This window comes from Nannobrachium achirus (genome assembly GCF_963921795.1).
Source record: "Nannobrachium achirus genome assembly, chromosome: 21".
In the NCBI taxonomy this organism is placed as follows: domain Eukaryota; kingdom Metazoa; phylum Chordata; class Actinopteri; order Myctophiformes; family Myctophidae; genus Nannobrachium; species Nannobrachium achirus.
Genome location: NC_137828.1, coordinates 10,030,116 through 10,053,843, shown reverse-complemented (window position 1 = coordinate 10,053,843; position 23,728 = coordinate 10,030,116). Strand labels below are relative to the sequence as shown.

At 43.9% G+C, this 23,728-nt stretch overlaps 1 protein-coding gene and 1 pseudogene across 2 annotated transcripts in view; one reads left to right on the top strand and one right to left on the bottom strand.

Moving 5' to 3' along the window:
• The window catches only part of vav3 (vav guanine nucleotide exchange factor 3), a gene marked incomplete at its 5' end in the record, with an annotated part of 107,115 nt that extends 104,168 nt beyond the window's left edge, over positions 1–2,947 (bottom strand). Inside the window, one exon of the mRNA XM_080752422.1 lies at positions 2,741–2,947. Coding sequence (XP_080608548.1) covers positions 2,741–2,947 — 207 coding nt within the window. The remainder of the gene's footprint in view (positions 1–2,740) is intronic.
• Positions 2,948–15,452: 12,505 nt separating this feature from the next.
• Positions 15,453–23,728, top strand: part of LOC308306884 (crystallin J1B-like) — a 28,649-nt pseudogene continuing 20,373 nt past the window's right edge. Inside the window, exons 1-3 of the transcript in view lie at positions 15,453–15,493; positions 16,384–16,450; positions 23,378–23,557. The product of the transcript in view is annotated as a crystallin J1B-like (transcript). The remainder of the gene's footprint in view (positions 15,494–16,383; positions 16,451–23,377; positions 23,558–23,728) is intronic.

The window sequence follows — 23,728 nt, the reverse complement described above, 5'->3', positions numbered from 1 at the left end:
TGATTGCAGGCGCTGGACGGGACCATAACCCTTACAGTAGCCTAAATCTCCTCTTACAGTGGCAATCTAATTGCGCTTTGAAATCTCTGCGTAAACAGATCCTTCGTCAATGGGTTCCTGGGGGGTTGAAAGCAATACAAAGTGCCAACGGTGATTTTTTTGCATCGTCCATCCATGTTCATTCGATTGGCTCAGTTGAACCCATCGGTTCAATTGAGCCAATTCAATTGTGAAGTAACCGTAAAAGCATATGACGATTGTTCAATTTGGAATATGAACTCTGACGTGTCACAGTGCCATTGTGCGTTGGGAGTGCTGTTTTTCCCCAAGAGGCCCGAGCCAATGTGGTTTCCAGCAGCCTTGCCTTTTATGTCTTTCTGTGTGTGTGTGTGTGTGTGTGTGTGTGTGTGTGTGTGTGTGTGTGTGTGTGTGCGTGCGTGCGTGCGTGCATGCGCTTCTGCGTTATTATTGCTATTTTTCCATGGCAGGTCTGTGGCCCCGCGGGTGAGTGCAGCGCTAGCTGTGCGTTGTCATCAGGCCAGGCGCTAGATTTACTGTCATGAAGGAGAATTTTAATCTGACCCCGACTCTACTCTGGCTGCCTTGTTACAGGAACAGATGGTATTTGACAAGCTGCGGAGCCACTTGGACACAGTTCTCTCCATCTAAAACCTGCCACAAAAAGTTCGGAAATCTAACTTTGGACGATTATATCTCCCCTTTAATAAACCCAAATGGTATTGTATTGTAGGCATCGGGCATTCGAGGCATGAGCTACACAGCCAAACGTGTGGGTTGTGCCGACCCAAAATTTGCCAACATTCGGTCCATTATATCCCCCCTTTAATTATGCCAAATGGTATTGTGTTTGATATCATTGTTATCGTTGATTTGTCACCTTTACAACAAGGTACAGATTGTAAGGATCTGGCATTCGTGGAATGAGCAACACAGCCCAACGTGTGGGTAGCACCCCATTTTTACACTTTGTTAATGATAAGCTCAGTGTCAGGGAAGCCCAAAACGAGAGTAAATGCCAGCAGAACAGTATAGTGCAAGCCATTTTGGCAAAATTCTGGTCGGCACTACCCACACGTTTGGCTGTGTAGCTCATGCCTCGAATGCCCGATGCTTACAAGCTGTACCTCGTTGTAAACGTGACAAATCAACGATAGAAATTATATAAAATACAATACCATTTGGGTTTACTAAAGGGGAGATATAATAGACCAAAGTTATATTTCCGAACTTTTTGTGGCAGGTTTTATGTACCTTTCTGTGTATCTGTGACTGCGAGTAAAGTCTGTCTGTCTGTCTGTCTGTCTGTCTGTCTGTCTGTCTGTCTGTCTGTCTGTCTACCTATCTGTCTGAGATCAAACTAGGGATGGGACGATATGAACATTTCATATCACGATTACGCGTTGTGAGCTTGTAGATCGTCTATTTTTTAGCAAAGAGATTTGGTATTGAGAGAAAAAACAAAAGACTGTATCAAGTATGTATATTGTATATTGTACGTTTTACCAATAGAGGGTTTACCGGATATGCAGCTCGGTAAATAAAAGGTGAATTGATCCCAGTGCATGACGGAGGACGGTTTCACGATTAATTAAATCTCCACGATACGATTATGGTGAGCGTCTTTTCATCACGATAAAGGCCCATTCCCACTGGGCCAGATAACAGATGAAAAAATCTCTTTCTCCAGATATTTTTCCATTCAAGTGGATGGTACATCATGGTAGATACAGATAAAAAAAAACATCTGTCACAGATATATATTTTTTTATCTGTGACAGATATATATATATTTTTATCTGTATCTACCATCCACTTGAATGGAAACATATATGGAGAAAGAGATTTTTGTATCTGTTATCTGGCCCAGTGGGAATGGGCCTTAAACGATAATATCGCTTATCGTCCCGTCCCATCCCATAGATCAATATATCCATCTAGTTCTTCTGTCATGGGGTTGGCTTCCACACTGCATGGTAGGGCTTAGGAGGAATACAATTAATTAGACAATACAGCTCTCGTTTGTATAGCCTAAGGTTACAATTACAAGCAAAGCTAAATAATGATTGCTTGCATTCTCAAACAGTCACAATAGCTATAATAGGCTACCCACTGGTCCGGGACAACAATATGGTAACTAATAATAAGGTTTAAACCTGCATTGTGTGATGATGTAGAACTATTAATAATAACAACAACTACAGCTGGCAACCTGACTGTATGGCCAACAGGGGGCAGAGCAGAGTTTCCAGATAGGTTCACTGCTTGCCAAAGTGGTCACTTCCTCGATAACATACAGCCAAGAGGAGTTCAGTCATGGATAAATCCTAATTATTACTAACAAGTTGTAAAACCTGTCATGAATCAACACCAACACGTACAAATACAAATAATTCCGTGTGTATCCCCGCACATAAAGCCCCTTGCGTTGGTTTAGACCAGTGGTTCTCAAAGTGGATTCCAGGGACTCTGTGGGTTCCTTTAGGGGGGTCTAAATTGACCCATACAAGTCTGTAACTCTGACAGTGTACACATGGAACCAAATGAACCCTAACGGGTCCATTTGGTTCCATTTGCACCCTGTCAGAGTTGAGGGGAAGACCTTGAAATGTGAAAGGTTGAGAAGAACCACTTGGTTTAGACAGTTTACCAAAGCAAACGGTTTCTTCTCTGCAAGCTTCTCTCTCTCTCTCTCTCTCTCTCTCTCTCTCTCTCTCTTTACCTGTGACATCTGCGGTCTCAGGTTGATCTCCTTGAGGTTGATGGACTTGTCGCGCAGGTTGTTGAGCAGCTGGCACAGCAGCACGCCGTCCCGGAGGGTCTGCGCCAGGTCGAAGACCCCCGCGGACTCCCACGTCACGCGGTGGTTGGCCGGGAGCACCTTGCAGCTGATCAGCCACACCGCGCACTGCCTCCAGCCCTCCATCATAATGAATGATCGCAGGGCAGCAGCGCACCACCGGTCCGTACACCACCGTACTAATGTAGGAGGCTAATATTATGGCGAGTTAAATTATAAAGCCAAAACTGATCGAAAAGACTGCGCGCACTAATTAATCGTGTCCATGGATGGCCCCGGTTAGCGCAGCACGATCACGATGAAAACGAAACTGTGTAGCGAGGCGTGACTGCATGCACTTTTCCCCCTTCGTACCATAATACAGCAGAGAGCCTGCGAATGGTTCAAGTACAAGCAGCGATCCACTGACTGACTCTCTAGTCCATAGATGAGAGAAAACACCGCTCCGAGCGAGGATGATGATGACAGACCCGTTATTTGTGGGTGGTGCGCGCTGAGCTCGCTCTCTCTCTCCAGTAGCGTCAGTTCAGCAAAAGCTAAGGTATGGCAACATGACTGGTGTCTTGCACGCGCGCCCTCGCGCGCGTGCAAGACACCAGTCATGTTGCCATACCTTAGCAACAGGCACAATGAAAAGTGCATTTTATTATTTACCCCTGTAGCAAAGCCAAGGTATGGCAGCTGCCATAGCTTGCCATACCCAATTGACGCCTCTGTGTGTCTCTCTCTCTCTCTCTCTCTCTCTCTCTCTCTCTCTCTCTATCTCTATCTCTCTCTCTCTCTCTCTCTCTCTCTCTCTCTCTCTCTCTCTCTCTCTCTCTCTCTCTCTCTCTCTCTCTCTCTCTCTCTCGTTTCATCCCACCCCCTCTCTCTCTCTTTCTCCCTGTTCGATACATCTACCACTCATATAAGCTGTTCTGGTTGTGTTTTTCACCACACTAGACCATATAAAACGCACAGATTTGGAATAAACTAAACAAATGTTTATCTAATTGTTATTTAAATTGTATACACTAAATTATATATAGCCTATTGGTCAATGTCAGCTGATGCGTTTAAGTGGATAGGCACAGCCACAGAGCCTATCTGCACCAGGCTGGGTGGCCTATACACGACTGTGTATAGGAGTCTTGGGTGCTAATATTGTTATGGTAGATGTTTTTGGACATGCCCCATACGAGCGGGCTTGTATGAACTGTACAGGTACTTGAATCAAGCTTGATTTAAGCCAAGAGGCTTGGAAGAGGCATGAAACATGTGACTTCCATAGAGAATGAATTGGACGACACCCTACCCCCCTCACTCATTCTCAAAGGACAAGGAGAGGGTATATGACTTTACTGTTTGTAGGAAGCCTGAGCCGTTGATTGGGCATTGGTCTGTTATAGAGCAGAGCGTTCATTATACAGAAATAATTCACAGCTAAATCTGATTTCAGCTATTGACCAATCAGAATCAAGCATTCAACCAAGCCGTGTTCAACCTAGCCCAGCCCTACCCTCCCCTGCCCTTTCTTTGTATATACTTACTGTTTGTTTAGACTTACTGTTTTTTTGTTTTGTTTTTTGTTCTTTCATTTTATTTTATTTACATATCTACTGCAAATATACTGTGTTCTATTCGTCTCTCATTCAATTATATAGACCCGTTTCTTGTTAACAAACATTGAGACTAAATGCACAGGTGACTGTATCATGTAATCAATCCCCACCAATCCCCAAACCTGTTGTTTTGGGGAGCGCTGGTTTCATTGGCTAATTTTGGTACCGACCTGCGCGCGCATCTAGTTCTTATCAGTGTAACGTGGACCAGAAATGCGTCTATGAGATACTTAAATGGTTACCTGTGGAAATAAGAGTAGTCTTTTCTAGGATCTCCTTTTAGTTGACCTTGTACCAGTGAACTGTACCGTCATGGAACTGCACCTTTTCCTATGCAAACTTCTAATAAAGTCTTCAATCAATCAAAAGTGTAATATAAGGCCAGATAGATATCTTTACCACTTACCACTTGCTCTTTCCGTTTTGGACTGCATGTAGTTCCCTTTTCTAGAAGGTGCCATTCCTGTTTCGGGTCAGTTTCTCATAGTGCGTGCGTGTGTGTGCGTGCGTATGCGTGCACGTGTGCTTGCGCGTGTGCATGTTTGTGTCAAAGACATTTTTCGACAAGGTCCCTCGATCCATGAAATGATATACAATTTAAAATTGGTGATATTTTGTAATGTTTTGTATTTGTGCAGTTCTGCTGGGCTCCAGTAAAATGAAATTCAGCTTAGGCTGCTTGTGTACTGTCAATGCAGGCCTTGGCTCTAAGAAGGCTTGACCACCTGTCCCCGGCAGGTAAATAAAACTTTCGGGCAGGTGAAGTTTGCTTTCAGATTGCCTGACCGGGCAAGTACTCATTTGAGGGGACGCAACCGTCTATAAACACAACACAAGATATCTGTCCAAAATACCTGAACGTGGCCAGAGGGCTGTCTTCTGGTCTGTGGAATGTAAAATAAGAGCACGGTTTACCTATAATGTGCTGTTTTTAATGTTGCTACACTTACATAATACATACACATATAAAATAACGTTTGAAACCACAGACATATTCAATCGTAGCAATGTAGGTATTTGGATTTGGTCTTTAATTAATCTTGCCCATCATTTTATAATGGATGATTAACTTTTCGGGCAAGTGGGCATGACTTTTGGGCAAGTAGAACATGACCTGTACTTGTGCCTCTGAGACCTTAGTGCCAACCCCTGCAATGCATTGCACCCAGCCAGCAGTGACTGGCATGACTGAACCAATCTGCTTGATAATTAAAGCTCTGCATTTCGATTATAATAGAACCGCCGCTGTGGGTGTGAAAATGGCACACTATTCAGCCATGAAAGGAGATGGAAATTGCCTTGGGAATCCAACTGAATGGTCCGCTTAGACTTCAAATCCAATGTTCTAAATCCCTGGGGAATGGAAAGGATGATTGTATGACTAAGCAGGAGCTGTGGTGTGGGGGTGGGTGGGCTCCGCTTTGCTCTCTCCCAGGTCCTGCTTTCAGGGACGTGCTGGGCCCCTGATTCAGCCCGGGAAAAAGAGTTGCAGAGGCCCTCATTGCGCGCTATAGAGCGAGATCTCTCTATAGCGCTGCTGCTACTCAAAGATTTGCCATTTCAGATCATGACGAGTGACAAGCCAGTGGGCCAATTACTGTACATGAGTTATATTTTGTCGTTGTCAGCAGACGACAAACAGCAGATGATGATCTACAAGCACACAACGCCTCGCGGTACAAGGTGTTGTGTGCTTGTAGATCGGCTGTTTTCACTAGTTTTTAAGATGAAAAATGCAAAACGAATGGTTTTGGACACACAAGGTTTTCACCCGACAACGACGACGTACAGTATAAAGCTTAATGAAATGAACTACTCAAAGGCACCGCTCACTTCACACTGCTAAATATACTCTATATCATGTTGGGGGTCCGCGACACGGAAAGGTTTGAGAACTACTGATTTAGAAGGCATTTGTAGAATCTGCCTCAGGTCTAGTTAATGGGTTAACTACCAAGCTCTATTTTATACTTGCAATAGCAAAAAAAAATGCCAAAACAAAGAGCCGACTATTATGACCGAAGGGGTGCTAGTTTGAATTCCCAGTGCAATGGGGAAGATCCAGGCAGGAAGAGTGGATGAGTAATGTGCTTCCTTACCCAAGCCCCAGGGGCGTCACAAGGGGTAGGAAAGTGGGACTGAGTTACCGGGGCCCAAGGTGGTGGAGGGGCCCTAGTAACTTTAGCTATTGAAAAATAGCAGATATACAAGCTCACAGCGCGGCACCGAGTGCCGCGCTGCGAGCTTGTAGATCTGCTATTTTTGAAAAGTCGTGAAAATGTGCGCAAATCTTTGAATATAATGTATTTTTTAAGTAAACATTTGTAACTCAAATTTTGCTTCTGGGGGTTCCAGCTGGAACTAAATATTTTGAGATGGAGGGGGGGGGGGGGGGGGGGGGGGGTCCTTCACATGAAAGAGTTTGAGCATCACTGACATGGAAACATAGGTTTCTTGGCACACATTTTCACGATTTTTCAAAAATAGCAGATCTACAAGCTCGCAGCGCGGCACTCGGTGCCGCGCTGTGAGCTTGTATATCTGCTATTTTTCAATAGTTAACATTCATGGGGGGCCCCGCAGTGAATCCTTGTACCCAGGGCCCAGAGTTTGGTGTGACGCCCCTGCCCAGCCCCAAACAGGCTATAGCTCCACAATGGGCTCCAGTGGAGTATTTCAGTGGCCCACAGTCTGAAGACTGTGGTTTCACCAGGTTATTCCCAGATGTGAATGTTTGTAACTGCACGAATGGAAAGCAAGTCATGCTCCGCACAACCCTTCTCTGCAGAGAGTCTAGAGAACATTACACTGTAAGTACAGAACTGCCCTGCCGGAAGCCCACAAAGGGGCCTATATAATACCCAGTGGTGGAAGAAGCAGGCCGCCGGCGCACATTTTGGACTTGAGTAAAAGTACCAATACCACTATGTAGAAATACTCTGTCCGGTATTGCAAATTGACTTGAGTCAAAGTAAGTATTCATGCTGAAAATAAAAGTACTCATTTAGCACAATGTCCCATTTCACAAGTTATTTTCAAATAGCCTAAGTATGCATAAGGCTGAAGTGGTTTGTATATGTTTTGTAATAATATTCTAAATATACAAAGTAACTAGTATCTAAAGTTTTCAAATGATTGTAATGGAGTAAAAGGTACAATATTTGCCTCCAGTAAGGTAAAAAATCACACCCAATGTGAAGTGAGCGGTGGTCGTGCTTGCATAACGTCTTCAGACTAGGATTTGAGTCTAGGATGTACAGGCTATGCTACACACACACGTCTTGCTATGGCAAAACGCTGAGGAAAAAGGCTACAGACGACGATGATGACATCACTAGACAAACATGATGCTACGTACACACATTTTACTATGGCAAAACGCTGAGGAAAAAGGCTACAGACACACGCACAGCCACTCTATGGAGCGGTTTACCACCGCTCAAAAAAAAGAATCTCAAAAGTATACTTTAGTACAGTACCGAGTACATACTTATTACTTTACACCAATGATGTCGCTTCGGAGCCATGACCTGTATAAACAGTTGTGACCTGCTCTAAAGCTTTGGGCAGCTTTTTAAAGCAAATATTCAATATTCTCTCCTGTTGACATGCGTTTGTCTGCTGCTGGGGCACTCACTCAGTGAATGCCATGACTTTCAAAGCACGGATGACAGGACAGGAGACGTGGCCATGGCGGGCGGCCGGGCGCTAGCTAGCAGGCGTGTACCTCTCAGCACCCTTCTCAGGTTTCAGCCCCCCCTCCTCTGGACTGGAAGGACAGTCAGCCGGGCAATTATCAGCATTCCTGTCCTATATGGAAAATGGACTTAGAGGTGGCGCGCGCCGGAATAAAAGGAAAGCCATAACCATAATGAAAGCCGCATGACAATTAACGTGTGCCATACCGGAAGGAGGGACACACACTGTAGGTCATGGGTCTTTATTTAGCAGGGGGTCCAGGAGGTCCAGGACCACCAGGGGGTCCTTTAGAGTTACAACAGGGGAGACCAAATATTTCTGTAATAGGATTTGTTTGCACATTAACCACTTGAACCCTTCCGTTTTCTGAGGGGAACGTTAGCCAAAAAGAGCAGATCTAGAAGAAGCACACAACGCCAGATTGGCAAAGATTTTGGCAAAGGGGTTTGGTGTGCGGGGAAAAAAAGAGCAGACAAAGTACACGTTTTCTAAGTATTGAGGGTTTAAGTGGTTAACTCCAACACAAGTCTATGAAGCTATCTATGAAACCTACATTAAAAAGTTGAATCTGCAACACAATTTTATACATGTAGTCTTCATCTCTCTCTCTCTCACCTAAAGCCTCTATCAGAGTACAGGGTGAAGAGCTATTCACTTCACCGTGGTGTAGTTTTCTAGCTATCACCTAAAAATACACCAGTAAGACTCCCTAATCGGGAGATAAGCGACCGTAGGTGGCTTATCTCCACAAATAGGGCAAAAATGTGTTTTTCCCAAATCTTCCTGATCCATGTTGATGACATGAGTGTAGACATGCTGTGTAGTGATATTCGTGATTTTAGGGCAAAAACTGTAGGAGCAGTGTCCAAAAATGTGTTTTAAAAATCAGCCTGAAGGTGGCGCTAGAATAGGGCCATGTGAGAAATGAGGGGTGGGGTCTCCGCGTTGCCTTGGCGGACGAATAGGTACCGGCCCCGGCTCTCCCGGACGCTCCTAGCCCGAGTTACGGCATTTTATGTGCGCTGCAGTGGCAGGGGGTCCTCCACTGGGGGCGCCACCACTTTTGCATCCGTTCTGGAGCACCAGGAGTCGGTGGTCCCCGGGAATTCCCCGTGAGCAGCCCCGTTGGGGTGGTCATTTGGTCATTTTTGCACATTTGGTCATTTCTTACATCTGGGGGTCCCCCAGGGACCTGGGGCTCCGGGGGTCCTTGGAGGTTGTAGTTTGGCAGGCAAGGAGTGTGTGTGTAAAATCTGGCATGGATCGGGTCAACGGGTGCGGAGATATAAGCAGGGAAAAAGTGTGACGTGTGACGTGTGAGCACATTTGGTCGTTTTTTACATCTGGGGGTCCCCCAGGGACCTGGGGGTCCCTGGGGCTCCGGGGGTCCTTGGAGGTTGTAGTTTGGCAGTCAAGGAGTGTGTGTGCAAAATTTGGCATGGATGGGGGCAACGGTTGTGGAGATATGAGCAGGGCAAAAGTGTGACGGACTCACTCACTCACTCACTCACAGACAGCCGTGGAGGTTTTGCTAAAAATACACCAGTAAGACTCCCTAATCGGGAGATAAGCGACCGTAGGTGGCTTATCTCCACAAATAGGGCTAAAATTTGTTTTTCCAAAATCTTCCTGATCCATGTTGATGACATGAGTGTAGACATGCTGTGTAGTGATATTGGTGATTTTAGGGCAAAAACTGTAGGAATCAGTGTCCAAAAATGTGTTTTAAAAATCGGCCTGAAGGTGGCGCTAGAATAGGGCCATGTGAGAAATGAGGGGTGGGGTCTCCGCGTTGCCTTGGCGGACGAATAGGTACCGGCCCCGGCTCTCCCGGACGCTCCTAGCCCGAGTTACGGCATTTTATGTGCGCTGCAGTGGCAGGGGGTCCTCCACTGGGGGCGCCACCACTTTTGCATCCGTTCTGGAGCACCCGGAGTCGGTGGTCCCCGGGAATTCCCCGTGAGCAGCCCCGTTGGGGTGGTCATTTGGTCATTTTTGCACATTTGGTCATTTTTCACATCTGGGGGTCCTTGGAGGTTGTAGTTTGGCAGTCAAGGAGTGTGTGTGCAAAATTTGGCATGGATGGGGGCAACGGTTGTGGAGATATGAGCTGTGCAAAAGTGTGACGGACTCACTGACTCACTGACTCACAGACAGCCCGTGGAGGTTTTGGTAGTAAATGCGACCTACGGTCGCAATAACAAAGCCTAGGTGATAGCTAGGAAACTACAACGAGGTGAAGTGAATAGCTCTTCACCCTGGACTCTGTTAGAGCCTTAATGGATCCTTGGACTGAAAAACGCTGAAGACCACTGCTGCTGACTGCCACAAGGTTGCCACTCACATATTAGGCTAAATAGAAGTATACATTTTTCTGGGAGGGTCAGCTTTGAAGACACAGCATGTTTGCATCAGTGTGACAAATTGCAGCCTTTAGCCCAGGGCTGAGGGACATGTGTGTGCCCTGCACACTAGGAACAAAGAATAGACGGGGCATTGGTTTGCAGGGTCACGGTTTCCTGTCCTCACCTTCCCACCACATGCTATTTGCAAGACTTGGCACAGAATGCCCCGGTGGCATCCCCTCCATGTCCCCCCCCCCTATTGTCCCCCCCTGTCGGCAGGGGCGTCACAAGGGGTAGGAAAGTGGGACTGAATTACTAGGGCCCAAGGTGGAGGGGCCCTAGTAACTTTAGCTATTGAAAAATAGCAGCTATACAAGCTCACAGCGTGGCACCGAGTGCCGCGCTGCGAGCTTGTAGATCTGCTATTTTTGAAAAGTCGTGAAAATGTGCGCAAATCTTTGAATATATGTATTAACCCTTGAACATTTGTAACTCAAATTTTGCTTCTGGGGGGGTCCCTGGAACAAAATATTTTGAGATGGGGGGTCCTTCACAGTTTGAGCACCACTGACATGGAAACATAGGTTTCTTGGCACACATTTTCACGATTTAAAAAAAAATAGCAGATCTACAAGCTCGCAGCGTGGCACTCGGTGCCGCGCTGTGAGCTTGTATATCTGCTATTTTTCAATAGTTAACATTCATGGGGGGGCCCGCAGTGAATCCTTGTACCCAGGGCCCAGAATTTGGTGTGACGCCCCTGCCTGTCGGCCTGCCAGATGATAAGCTCTGCAAAACCTCCAGAGCATCCAGGCACTGCCACATTATCATCCACAGACTCAGTCCATCAATATCACTGTGCCAGGGGCGTCACACCAAATTCTGGGCCCTGGGTACAAGGATTCACTGCGGGGCCCCCCATGAATGTTAACTATTGAAAAATAGCAGATATACAAGCTCACAGCGCGGCACCGAGTGCCGCGCTGCGAGCTTGTATATCTGCTATTTTTGAAAAATCGTGAAAATGTGTGCAAGAAACCTATGTCAAGGACCCCCCAAGATGATATGTATTTGGCCACGGACCCCGATCTCAAAATATTTAGTTCCAGGGACCCCCCAGAAGCAAACTTTGAGTTAGAAATGTTCGCTTAAAAAATACATATATTCAAAGATTTTCACACATTTTCACAACTCTTCAAAAATAGCAGATCTACAAGCTCGCAGCGCGGCACTCGGTGCCACGCTGTGAGCTTGTATATCTGCTATTTTTCAATAGATAAAGTTATTAGGGCCCCTCCACCTTGGGCCCCAGTAACTCAGTCCCACTTTCCTACCCCTTGTGACGCCCCTGCACTGTGCCATTGTGCTCCGGCAGGCTGTCATTTATAGGGGTGTACCACTGTTGTCACTTGATCCGGTGACAATAGATGATGTATTTGCGCAGCTCAGTGAAGGGCAGGTTATCTCCATGCTGTGAAGGAAGCAAGCACAATGCCTTGCCAGCAGTGGATTTGTCCAACGGTAATGATCTCCCCTTAAGTCACTATATTATGTGCTATATGTTATTTAGATTAGGCCTATAGTTTTTTGAGCTTTACGAAGTAGCGCAAGTGTGAAACTATTGTAATGAGGCTTGTCTTCAAAGACTATGAAAATTGCAGATGTACAATACTACCTCCTAACGCATTTATTGTGAGCTTGTAGAGCTTTTGTCCTTCGACCTCATCTAAGTGGTTAAATGTACGTGTACATTTATACATAGATACAGGGACGTGCAGAGAATGTTAGAGAGGCAGGGGCTGACATTTCTAAAAGGGCCTTTTAGCGGAAATATCGAAAATAGCCAACCTCCAAAAGCTCCGAGCTTGGAGGTCGGCTATTGATTGATTGATGATTGATATTTCTTTATTTTAGTGTCATGCTTCCAAGGAAGCCCAGCCCAGGACACTTTTACATTTCATTTAACAAAAACAATTCACCGACATAACAATTCACATAAACAATGATCAAACAAATAACCAACTTTAACACTCAAGCTACTATTTGAAGAGCTGAGACTGTCTTCTACTCCAGGCTAGGGAAACAAAATGTGCCGTCTTAAAGACTTCATAATTAAACAACCATTCTAACTTCTGTCCATCATCTTCCCAGAACAGCTCAGGTTTTTGTTTTTGCATTACATCAAACAAAGGGACCCTCAAATCATCATATAGAGTACAATAAAACATGAAATGAAATTCATTTTCAACATCTTTCAGGTCACATACATTACATATCCTATTCTCTTCTGGTACAGCTGAGAACCTCCCCACCTCAATAGCTAGAGGTAGGATACCAGCTCTCAGCTGAGCACACAATGACCGTTGGTTTCTGGTTAAAAAGGATTTGACATAGGGCTCAGTCCCAAAACAATGCTTAATCTTAAGCTATTTTCGGTGCGTGATACCTGAACCGTGAACACTGAACTAATTCAAATCAATACTGGAAATGTGGCGTAACGGCATGGATTTCTACACGGAGAGGGCAATTCTTTCAACATAAGATGCTGCATTCAAGTTCAGGAGAGTTTGGAAAAGGCTGCCTTCAGGTATGGCATGGAAAGAGGGCATTTGCATTTCTTTCACCATGGTAAAAACTGCATTCATGGTCTGGAGAGGCCACTTTTGACATTATGGATAAAAGGGCAGGGGCTTGAGCCCCCATTGATGTCTATGTGTGCACGTGCCCATAGGTACAGTACAGTTTAAATGACGTCCATTCCTTGTAATGCCCACAGTCAGGGGCGTCACAAGGGGGGGGAAAGTGGGAGTTACTAGGGCCCAAGGTGGAGGGGCCCTAGTAACTTTAGCTATTGAAAAATAGCAGATATACAAGTTCACAGCGCGGCACCGAGTGCCGCGCTGTGAGCTTGTAGATCTACTATTTTTGAAAAGTCATGAAAATGTGTGCAAATCTTTGAATATATGTATTTTTTTACTTTGTAACTCAAATTTTGCTTCTGGGGGGGTCCCTGGAACTAAATATTTTGAGATGGAGGTCCGTGGCCAAATACATATCATCTTGGGGGTCCTTGACATGAAAAAGTTTGAGCACCACTGACATGGAAACATAGGTTTCTTGCACACATTTTCACAATTTTTCAAAAATAGCAGATCTACAAGCTCGCTAGTGTGGTGTGTTGAGTCGGACGCTTGCAGTCAGGCTACAAGCTCGCAGCGCGGCACTCGGTGCCGCGCTGTGAGCTTGTATATCTGCTATTTTTCAATAGTTAACATTCATGGGGGGCCCGCAGTGAATCCTTGTACCCAGGGCCCAGAATTTGGTGTGACGCCCCTGCCCACAGTATCCCAAGATATTGGAACGTGACCTTTTGGTAGTTCTTAATAGAGAGACCATGGCAGTGTGTCTGTTGATTGTTTTCCATGCTATTGATCGTGCGGATGACATGACCTCTAAAATACTCCACTTTGCCAGTGTGGAAGAGCATGGGGAGGGAGGGATCGATGAGGACGGACTGGACGACACCCACCAGAGTCCAGAAGAGCATGGGGAGGGATCGATGAGGATGGACTGGACACCCGACCCACCAGAGTCCAGGCCGAGGCAGCGGTACTGGAAACTGGCCAGGGCTTCATCGGAAGGGGAGGTGAACCCTAGTGTGGAGTCAGTGCTGGGAAGAGAGAGAGAGAGTAACACAATGTAAAAAATACACAAACATTAGGGAGGAATTCTTCACAAAAATTGAAATAATTTGCCCAGAATTCAGAGGTATGACAGAAAGGGAGAAATTGCCACTCCTTTTGGGAGAAATGAAAGAATGTGCAGTTTTAGCTGCAAAATATGTCAATTCCTGTCACAAGAAAAGGGACAACCAGTAGGACACATATTTATACTGTATACCATGTTTACTTTACCACACCATCTCCTTTATGTACTGTCATTTCATTGATTTATATTGTTATATTGTTTGTTGTTTGTCATAATTGTATTTGTGCTTTGGCAACATTTGTACAATTTCATGCCAATAAAGCCTATTGAATTGAATTGAATTGAGAGAGAGAGAGAGAGAGAGAGAGAGAGAGAGAGAGAGAGAGAGAGAGAGAGAGAGAGAGAGAGAGAGAGAGAGAGCGAGAGAGAGAGAGAGAGAGAGAGAGAGAGAGATCATCAGTGTTACATTCTGGACCATTAAACCTATGTTTGAGAGGAGTCCCTCTATACTCATTTTGCACCCACTGTGTTAGAGAAGATGCCCCCTGCTGGCCAAATGTCTCCCTGGACTCTTTCCAACAGCAGCACTATGTGCCTGTGTGTGTGTGTGTGTGTGTGTGTGTGTGTGTGTGTGTGTGTGTGTGTGTGTGTGTGTGTGTGTGTGTGTGTGTGGCTCAATTTGAAGGTGGCATTGTTTCCTTTATTATCATCCATGATTGTTGATTGCTAACTGTATTGTATTATATAACATTGTTCTGCTGTCTAGGCACTTTTTGACTTTTTGAGCGGTGGTCACACCGTCTCTTATACGTGGCCGTGTCTGTCTGTCTGTATGTAGCCTGCAATACCTTTTCTGACCACACATGTTAAGGGAGGGGCGCTGTTGTTCAGCCTCAGGCCAGGCACACACACTCACATTCACACACACACACACACACACACACACACACACACACACACACACACACACACACACACACACACACACACACACCGCAGCCTCCACCGCTCAGTTCACACAAGTGTGATTTTTTCATATTGTCTGACTGCATTGGGTGTTTAAGTCCTTTCTACAAGGCAGTCTTATCGTGGACATGAATGTGAACATAGACGCAAATGTGGTGTGTGTGTGTGTGTGTGTGTGCGTGCGTGCGTGCGAGCGTGCGTGCGTGCGTGCGTGCGTGCGCGCGTGCGTGCGTTCGTTCGTATGCGCGTGTTATCAGCCGGCTGACCAGATGGTGGTTGCACCCTCACACGTCACATAACAACCGACAGCGTCAGTCAAACTCGATAGTGGAAGACGGCGAGTAAGGGGCTCTGTGGTAAGAACATACAATGGTTTAGTCAATATATCGTTGGTTCTCTTTAAAGAAACGGCTTCTGTGCAGAATAATGTCATTCAAGTAATGCTACACTTATTATATACTACTGTAATGTACAGCACTGTTCATGTAAGCAAATATGTACAGTACATGTACTGTACAGTACAGTACAGTACAGTACAGTACACTGCAATACCCAGTGTTTTAATTTAAGTCTTTAAATGTAAAGATGAACCTACTGGTCCGTTTTAAAGTTATATGACTATCCCATAGGTCTAAGCCTACAATCTTTGGATAAAAGGGTGTACCAAACTTTTCTCAGTTGATTCTAATGTATTTTTTTCCTGTAGAATCCATTTCTGCCATGTACATTTTTGTATCATGCATAATTAATGAGTCAATTAGCATATTTGAGTCAACATTCTAATTGTCTCATTACCGTATTTTCCGGACTATAAGGCGCACTTAAAAGCCTTTAATTTTCTCAAGAAACTACAGTGCGCCTTATAGTCCAGTGCGCCTTATATATGGATCATTCATTGACATTGACATTCCCTTTAGCACAGCTCCATCTGTTGGATGCATAACGCAACGGTAGCGTCTAATATGTGCGCCTTATAGTCAGGTGCGCCTTATATATGAAACGGTTCAAAAATAGACCATTCATTGACAGTGCGCCTTATAGTCAGGTGCGCCTTATAGTCCAGAAAATACTGTAATTATGCACAATACAAAAAGGTACAAGGCAGAAATGGATTCTACAGGAAAAAAGACATTAGAATCAACTGAGAAAAGTTTGGTACACCCTTTTATCGAAAGATTGTAGGCTTAGACCTGTCTAATAGAACTTTTAAGTTCTTGTCTAATATGTAGGCCTATTATGTTTGCAGATGGCCACGGATGTGTCAGACAGAGCTATCGGGGCCATTATTGGGGCAGCGGTGGCAGACGCAGCAGGTAAGATGAATCGACGTGGGTTTATCACAGCACTTCCAGTTTAAAACCCTCTAAGGCCCGCATTAAGAAATACTTGAAATAAAAAATTGAAAAAAATCAGATGGTGTTGTAGGAGTCCTATTAAGAGGAAAATGTAATGTTTTTTTTCAAAAAAATGTTTTTGTAAGATTTTATAGCCATAAATCAAAAATCATAAATCATGCTCTAATTTACATATGGGGGATATTTTTCAAAATAATAACATATGTACATGTTCTAGACATTCTAATGATCACCAAAAAGAATAGTACAGGCATTTTACTTATGTTTTTTTGAGGTATAGCTTCCATGAAAAAGTGAGATGTTGTTCGTCAAAACTCTGGAATTTCAGCGGGTGTGGCGGGTGTGAATGTCAGCCCCTGTGGGGGGTATTTATATGCAAATATTGTGGCCAATGGCATTGTAATACTAAACAATAGAATCCAATGGTGGTGTTTAGGTGGTATGGGGAGCTAAAATAAAATGATTTAAACCTTTTTTTGGATAAAATACAAACATTGTAATATTACAACCGTGGGCCTTAGTTAAGAGGAACAGGATGCAACATGGCCTCTAAACTTTAAAGAATCTCATTGTGGCAAGTCATGTACTGTAATCAGGTCACAAAGAAATGTTTTGCTATGGAACTGTTTGTTGTATTTTGAATTGTTGCATGCAGTGTTACTTTCCCATTGGTGGAACCTAAGTTGGGGGACATGAAGGAGAGCTGGTTAGAACAGAGGTGCCCAGGCGCGTCACAAGGGGTAGGAAAGTGGGACTGAGTTACTGGGGCCCAAGGTGGTGGAGGGGCCTTCATTATTTTATACTTTAGCTATTGAAAAATAGCAGATATACAAGCTCACAGTGCCGCGCTGCGAGCTTGTAGATCTGCTGTTTTTGAAAAGTCGTGAAAATGTGTGCAAATCTTTGAATATATGTATTTTTTAAGCGAACATTTGTAACTCAAATTTTGCTTCTGGGGGGTCCCTGGAACTCAATATTTTGAGATGGGGGTCCGTGGCCAAATACATACCATTTTGGGGGTCCTGCACATGAAAAGTTTTGAGCTCCACTGACATAGAAACATGGGTTTTTCAAAAAACCTCAGAAGGATTTGAAATATTCAAAGATTTTCATGATTTTTCAAAAATAGCAGATCTACAAGCTCGCAGCGCTGTGAGCTTGTATATCTGCTTTTTTTCAATAGTTAAAGCACAGGGGTCCCACAGTGAATCCTTGTACCCGGGGCCCAGAATTTGGTGCGACACCCCTGGAGGTGCAAGCCAAGTTGAACCAATGGATCAAACATTAAATAACAAAGGAGTGTTAGCCCACTGCGCCGCACCCTCGTAGGTGCCAATGCAAATATGTTATGGTGGACACACTGGAAACACACCAACGTTTTGGATAGACTTTAGGCTCCCTTCTTCTTCACCCTTTATTCTGTAGAATCTAGAATGCCCCATTAAACCATGCACTTAAGGTAGACCTTTATTAATCCCACTGGGGAATTAAGCCAAGGCCATGGCTACACAGAGCTGGATATTTCTGAAGCTAGACATTTTTTGTGCTGTTGGGGCTTAATACAGTATCTGGCTTAAAGTCCTGTTCGCAATTTGGTGTTAGGGGAGTTTCTCACCTGAACTGAGTCAGTGGGTCCCTAGACATGAAAAATCACAGAGGTGCTCGTCCGCCATAGTGCCAGGAATGGCGCAATGGCCAAATCAAATATGGCTGCCATCGGCTATGATGAAAATCCAACTTTTCTGTTTCTGGGTGTATATGCACATGTAATACCTCTATTTGGACTAATTGTGGTGTGGGGAATTCATTTCTGATATTGTTTTGACCATTTTGGACCTCAAAAGGTCATGGTCAAGGTCATTTTGCTATTCCGAAGACCGTGGGCCATAACTTGGCCATTGTTAGGAGTAAAAACAGGTGCAGTAGGTCTAAATCAACTAATGCTGACATGTATAATTCATTTCTGACATTGTTTTGACCATTAAGGATCATCTTGTCTTTGAAATATCAATGTCAATGCCATTTTCTAAAAACGATTTTGTTCATTACTTGCACTTTTATAGTATTTTTTGTAAGTTTGTTAATATTTTATAGTAAGTTTGTTTTGTTTATAACAAAAGACATACTAGTGGGAAATACAACAAGTAAACATCCACTTTAACTTTAAAGGGGGGTTTTAAATGGGTGTTTAAATGAGCAAATAAGACTATTTACGAATAAAAGTGACAAATAAAATCACACAACAAAAGCACACACAAAATTAAATAACAATTTCCAAAGTGCACCATATTGGGATTGTGTGCATCCAAGTTAGTATGATGTGTTTTTACAGGATGTATTCAGCAAGGCAGCCATATCCTCGAGAGTCGAAGTGTTCCTTGCATCCGTCCATGTTCCATTGGTTCTAGTCTTTCCTCAGGTTCCTTGGCTGTTGCAAGCAGGTGGCAAGACATGCACTAGAAAGGTGCCTTGTTGGTCTCAGGCAGCAGTTGTACTTCTCTGCTACCAATGCTGTCTTGTTCTGTCAAGGTCTTTGCCTCTCCAAAGTTTGTTAGATATTGTATTCGGTCAGAAGCCATAGCTGCATGCTTAGTCCCCACCTGGCCCATGCAGTCATCTCCAGTTTCCAAGGCATAATGTCCCCTGATCACTGTCTTGGCTAGTGGTGCTCCAAGATGAGAGACTGCTTGATGCTGTAGAAGCATGTGCCGCTGCACACCTAATGCCATACTGCTACCAGATCTACTTAATCCCCAGTGCTTGGAAGTATCACTACGACAACTCACTGGGGTCCACCCATAATCCTGGCGACCCATTATTCCCTCCATTAGGTTAGGGTTATGGGTAGGTTTAGTTATAATAGGGCCAGTTGACTCCACATGTACCAGCAGCTTGGTGACAGCCTCCTCAATCTAGTTCAATCTTTGGGATCTCTTCACCTCCAGCCCCTTTTGCAGGGAGCCACTCATCATCATCAGAGATAACAGAGTCGATAGACGCACCCATCCCTCATCAACTTTACACATTCTGGGTGTCTGAGGTGAACAAACAGCTCTCCAGCTGTGTGTTCGGAATATGGTGGCCATTCAAGCTTGTGGCGATGTAGGTAGAACGGCTGCCTTGGAATCTGAAGGTTCCAGGGTCGATTTATGTCTCCTCCTGCTTATTTGTCGAAGTGTGCTTAAGCAAGACACTGAACCCCTAACCGCTCCCGATGAGCACCTTGCATGGTTTCTTGGTGTGAATGTATGTGTGAATGTGTGTGTTAATGGGTGAATGTGAAATACATTGTACAGCGCTTTGGAGAAGAGCGCTATATACTGTAAATGCAGTCCATTTACCATTATCAGCTCTGTTGTCTCTGTTGATGATGTCGCTAGTGGAGAAGAGATCCCAGACATCTTGAATAGGATTAAGGAGGCTGACACCTGGTGCATGTACAGCCTCCATTATAACTAAGCCTATCCCTAACCTTCACTAACCTAATGGTCAGAATAATGGGATGTCGGAACTATGAGCGGACCCCAGAGAGTTGTTGTCTCCTTCACATTACTGCTATACTACACCCCATATTTCCAAGCACTGGGGATGAAGGAGATCTGGCAGCAGTATGGCACTGGTGAGACTCACTTGCACTGCATCAAGCAGTCTCATCTTGGAGCACCACTAGCCAAGACAGTGATCAAGGCACATATGCCTTGGAGACAGGAGATGACTGCATGGGCCAGGTGAGGATTAAACATGTAGTTATGGCTTCTGACCGAGTACAATGTCTAACAAACTTTGGAGAGGCAAAGACCTTGACAGAACAAGACACAGTATTGGTAGCAGAGAAGTACAACTGCTGAGACCAACAAGGCACCTTTCTAGCGCATTTCTTGCCACCTGCTTGAACAGCCAAGGAACCTGAGGAAAGACTAGAACCAATGGAACATGGAACAGGGCATGACATAAAGGCTTGTCCTGTTGTCCGGGACAAGTGCCCATACTATGGAGTGGAGGGAGCAAGGGGGGTCATTAGCCGTCCTTTTGTTATTATTTCAATGTATGAAATTTTTATCCGGACAAGTGACTTTTGTCTCCGGACAAGTGAATGGGAAATATACTTGTCCAAAGGACAACTGCCTCAAAAAGTCAATGTCAAGCTCTGATGGATGGAAGGAGCACTTTGACTTTAGTACACTCCTGCCATGTCTGAAGCAAGACACTCGACACTGATGGAGTTCTGTGCATCATATTTTGCCATGGAACAATGCCAAATCAATCCTGTAAAAACACCTCATACTAACTTGCATGCACACAATCCCAATATGGTGCACTTTGAGGGAAATTGTTATTTAATTGTGTGTGTGATTTTGTTGTGTAATTTTATTTGTCACTTTTATTCGTAAATAGTCTTATTTGCTCATTTAAACACCCATTTTAAACCCCAATTTAAAGTTAAATGTGGATGCTTACTTGTTGTATTTCTCACTAGTATGTCTTTTGTTATAAACAAAACAATCTTACTATAAAATAGTAACAAACTTACACAAAATACTATAAAAGTGCAAGTAATGAACAAAATCGTTTTTGAAAAATGGCATTGACATTGATATTTCAAAGACAAGATGATCCTTAATGGTCAAAACAATGTCAGAAATGAATTATACATGTCAGCATTAGTTGATTTAGACCTACTGCACCTGTTTTTACTCCTAACAATGGCCAAGTTATGGCCCACGGTCTTCGGAATAGCAAAATGACCTTGACCATGACCTTTTGAGGTCCAAATCGCCCAAAATGGTCAAAACAATATCAGAAATGAATTCCCCACACCACAATTAGTCCAAATAGAGGTATTACATGTGCATATACACCCAGAAACAGAAAAGTTGGATTTTCATCATAGCCGATGGCAGCCATATTTGATTTGGCCATTGCGCCATTCCTGGCACTATGGCGGACGAGCACCTCTGTGATTTTTCATGTCTAGGGACCCACTGACTCAGTTCAGGTGAGAAACTCCCCTAACACCAAATTGCGAACAGGACTTTAAGCCAGATACTGGACTAGCTTGCAGCCACATGAAGCTGGATATTTCGGGCCGCGAAGCTGGATATTTTTTAAACCGGATAAATAAGTGGAGAGATTGAAAAATATCCGATTCACTGGATCCGTGTAGACAGGGAACCCGGATATCTCTGAAGACTTTACTGTGTGTGTGCTTGTTAGACCTAGATATCTTTGTCGTGTGGACTTAGATATTTTTCTATGCGGATATCTGAAAAACCGGGATATATGAAATATCCAGCTCCGTGTAGCCATGGCCTCAGTTTCAGCTTCACCCAGCAGATAATGGATAATATACAGAGTACATACTTTGTTGTACCACAAATAGCCAGGTTCAAAGTAGTTAAAACCAATATCAAAGTCAAGTCACACAATGTAACTGAATAGATCACATATTGGACTATGTTTGACAGTCAATCATTTGACTGTGATTACATAACATTATAATCACATCCAAGACATGAATATTCCATAAAGCCAGAAGTGGGGCATGCTATGCAGCCTTGGTTCTGTGCTCTAGTTGCAGAGCGGGTTATGGTGAATATGGGTTACACACACTATGAGATGGTATTATAAGCTATTCTCCTGTTGTGCTTGTGAACACCATCGGAACACAATCAGTAAGACACATGTGCACGTTGCTTCTGCTGATAAGGTGCAGAGAGGCAGGGCCTCACTATGACTTGTTTCAGGTTATATACCGTAAACAACTGTAAACATTCTACTGCAGCTCAACTGGAACTGGAAATTTGAAATCCTTTTTATCACTTCTAAAGCTCCACATGGGCTGCTGGTCCCCCACATAACATTATCATCCTCTTGCCAATGTGAGACCTTGAGATTGATTGAAGACTTTATTAGAGGTTTGCATAGGAAAAGGTACAGGACAGTACAGTTCACTGGTACAACGTCAACTAAAAGGATAAACACCACAAGACAGCTTTTGGCTTGTTTAAATTGGGGTCCCTTTTTACAACTCATACTCATAAACATAAAATGACAGACACATAGAACACAGTACTATGCAGAAAATATCATAACACAGTCGGAAAACAAATGAATGGTATTTACAGTAGAAATGTCAGGGGAGGTAAGGGTAAGGCTTTGTCTTTTTTACCAGTTGCATCAAGTTGCGTAAGTGACTTTTCACAGCAGTTTTAAAGGAGTGTAGGGATTTACACTCCTTTAAGGCCGTCGGTAGGGTATTCCACATTTTTGCGGCCTAGCAGGAGAACAAATTAATAATTTGTTAAATAGATATCCCAAAAACTAGCTAAAACTAAGTTACTTTGAGGTTTTTCTTTTGTCTTTTTTTTAAAGGGGCACTCCATCACTTTTCAACCTATGTTCATATAATTGGTCCTCACTCAAAAAATAGCTTTTTTATTTTTTTTCTCAGAGGAGGGCTGTGGGCAGGTCAGAAACCCATCGATTGCCAATCCAGCTTATATAAACTGCAGGCTTTCTATTCCTGAAAAGTTGCAATTTTAAAGTGGAAGCCATTGTTCTCGCCATAATAAAAATCAAAATATCTTTTTCAAAAATATTGATTCAATTTTTTTGTGGAAAATGATGATGTCACAAGACGATGGATTTTGAACTTCCCACAGCTCTCCTAGGAGACTTGGACTGAGTAGAAAAAAATTGTGATATTTTATCATGAACATTAGTGAGGACCTATTATATGAAGACAGGTTGAAAAGTGGTGAACTACTCCTTTAAAGAAGTTGCTAAAAACTCACTTTGTTTGATGATGTTTGTTTTGCATGTGTAGTTCTTAATGTATATTGTTCTGTATGTGTGCTTGTGTGTGTGTGCTCTCCTCCCGTGTAGCCCAGCCCATGCATTGGATCTACAAGCCAGACAAACTGAAAGAAGTCCTGTCGGATCTGGAGCCATGTCCAGAATTTCGTCCCGAGTCGGCCAACCCGTTCTACCGCAGGGCAACAGGGGAACAGACCTGCTATGGAGACCAGGCCTATGTCCTGTTGGAGTCCCTGAGCCAGTGTGGAGGTAGCCTAAAACACTGGCATCCCTAGTCTGAATAGATTTACCCAAAATGTCTCTTTTTTTCCCCCAAAACAATTCTAAGATGATGTTGTATTTTTGCTATTCGGCATATACAGTAGTATAGTATTAAGCATATAAGGCTTACCAATGGTTAATAGCCATCTTAAATATGTG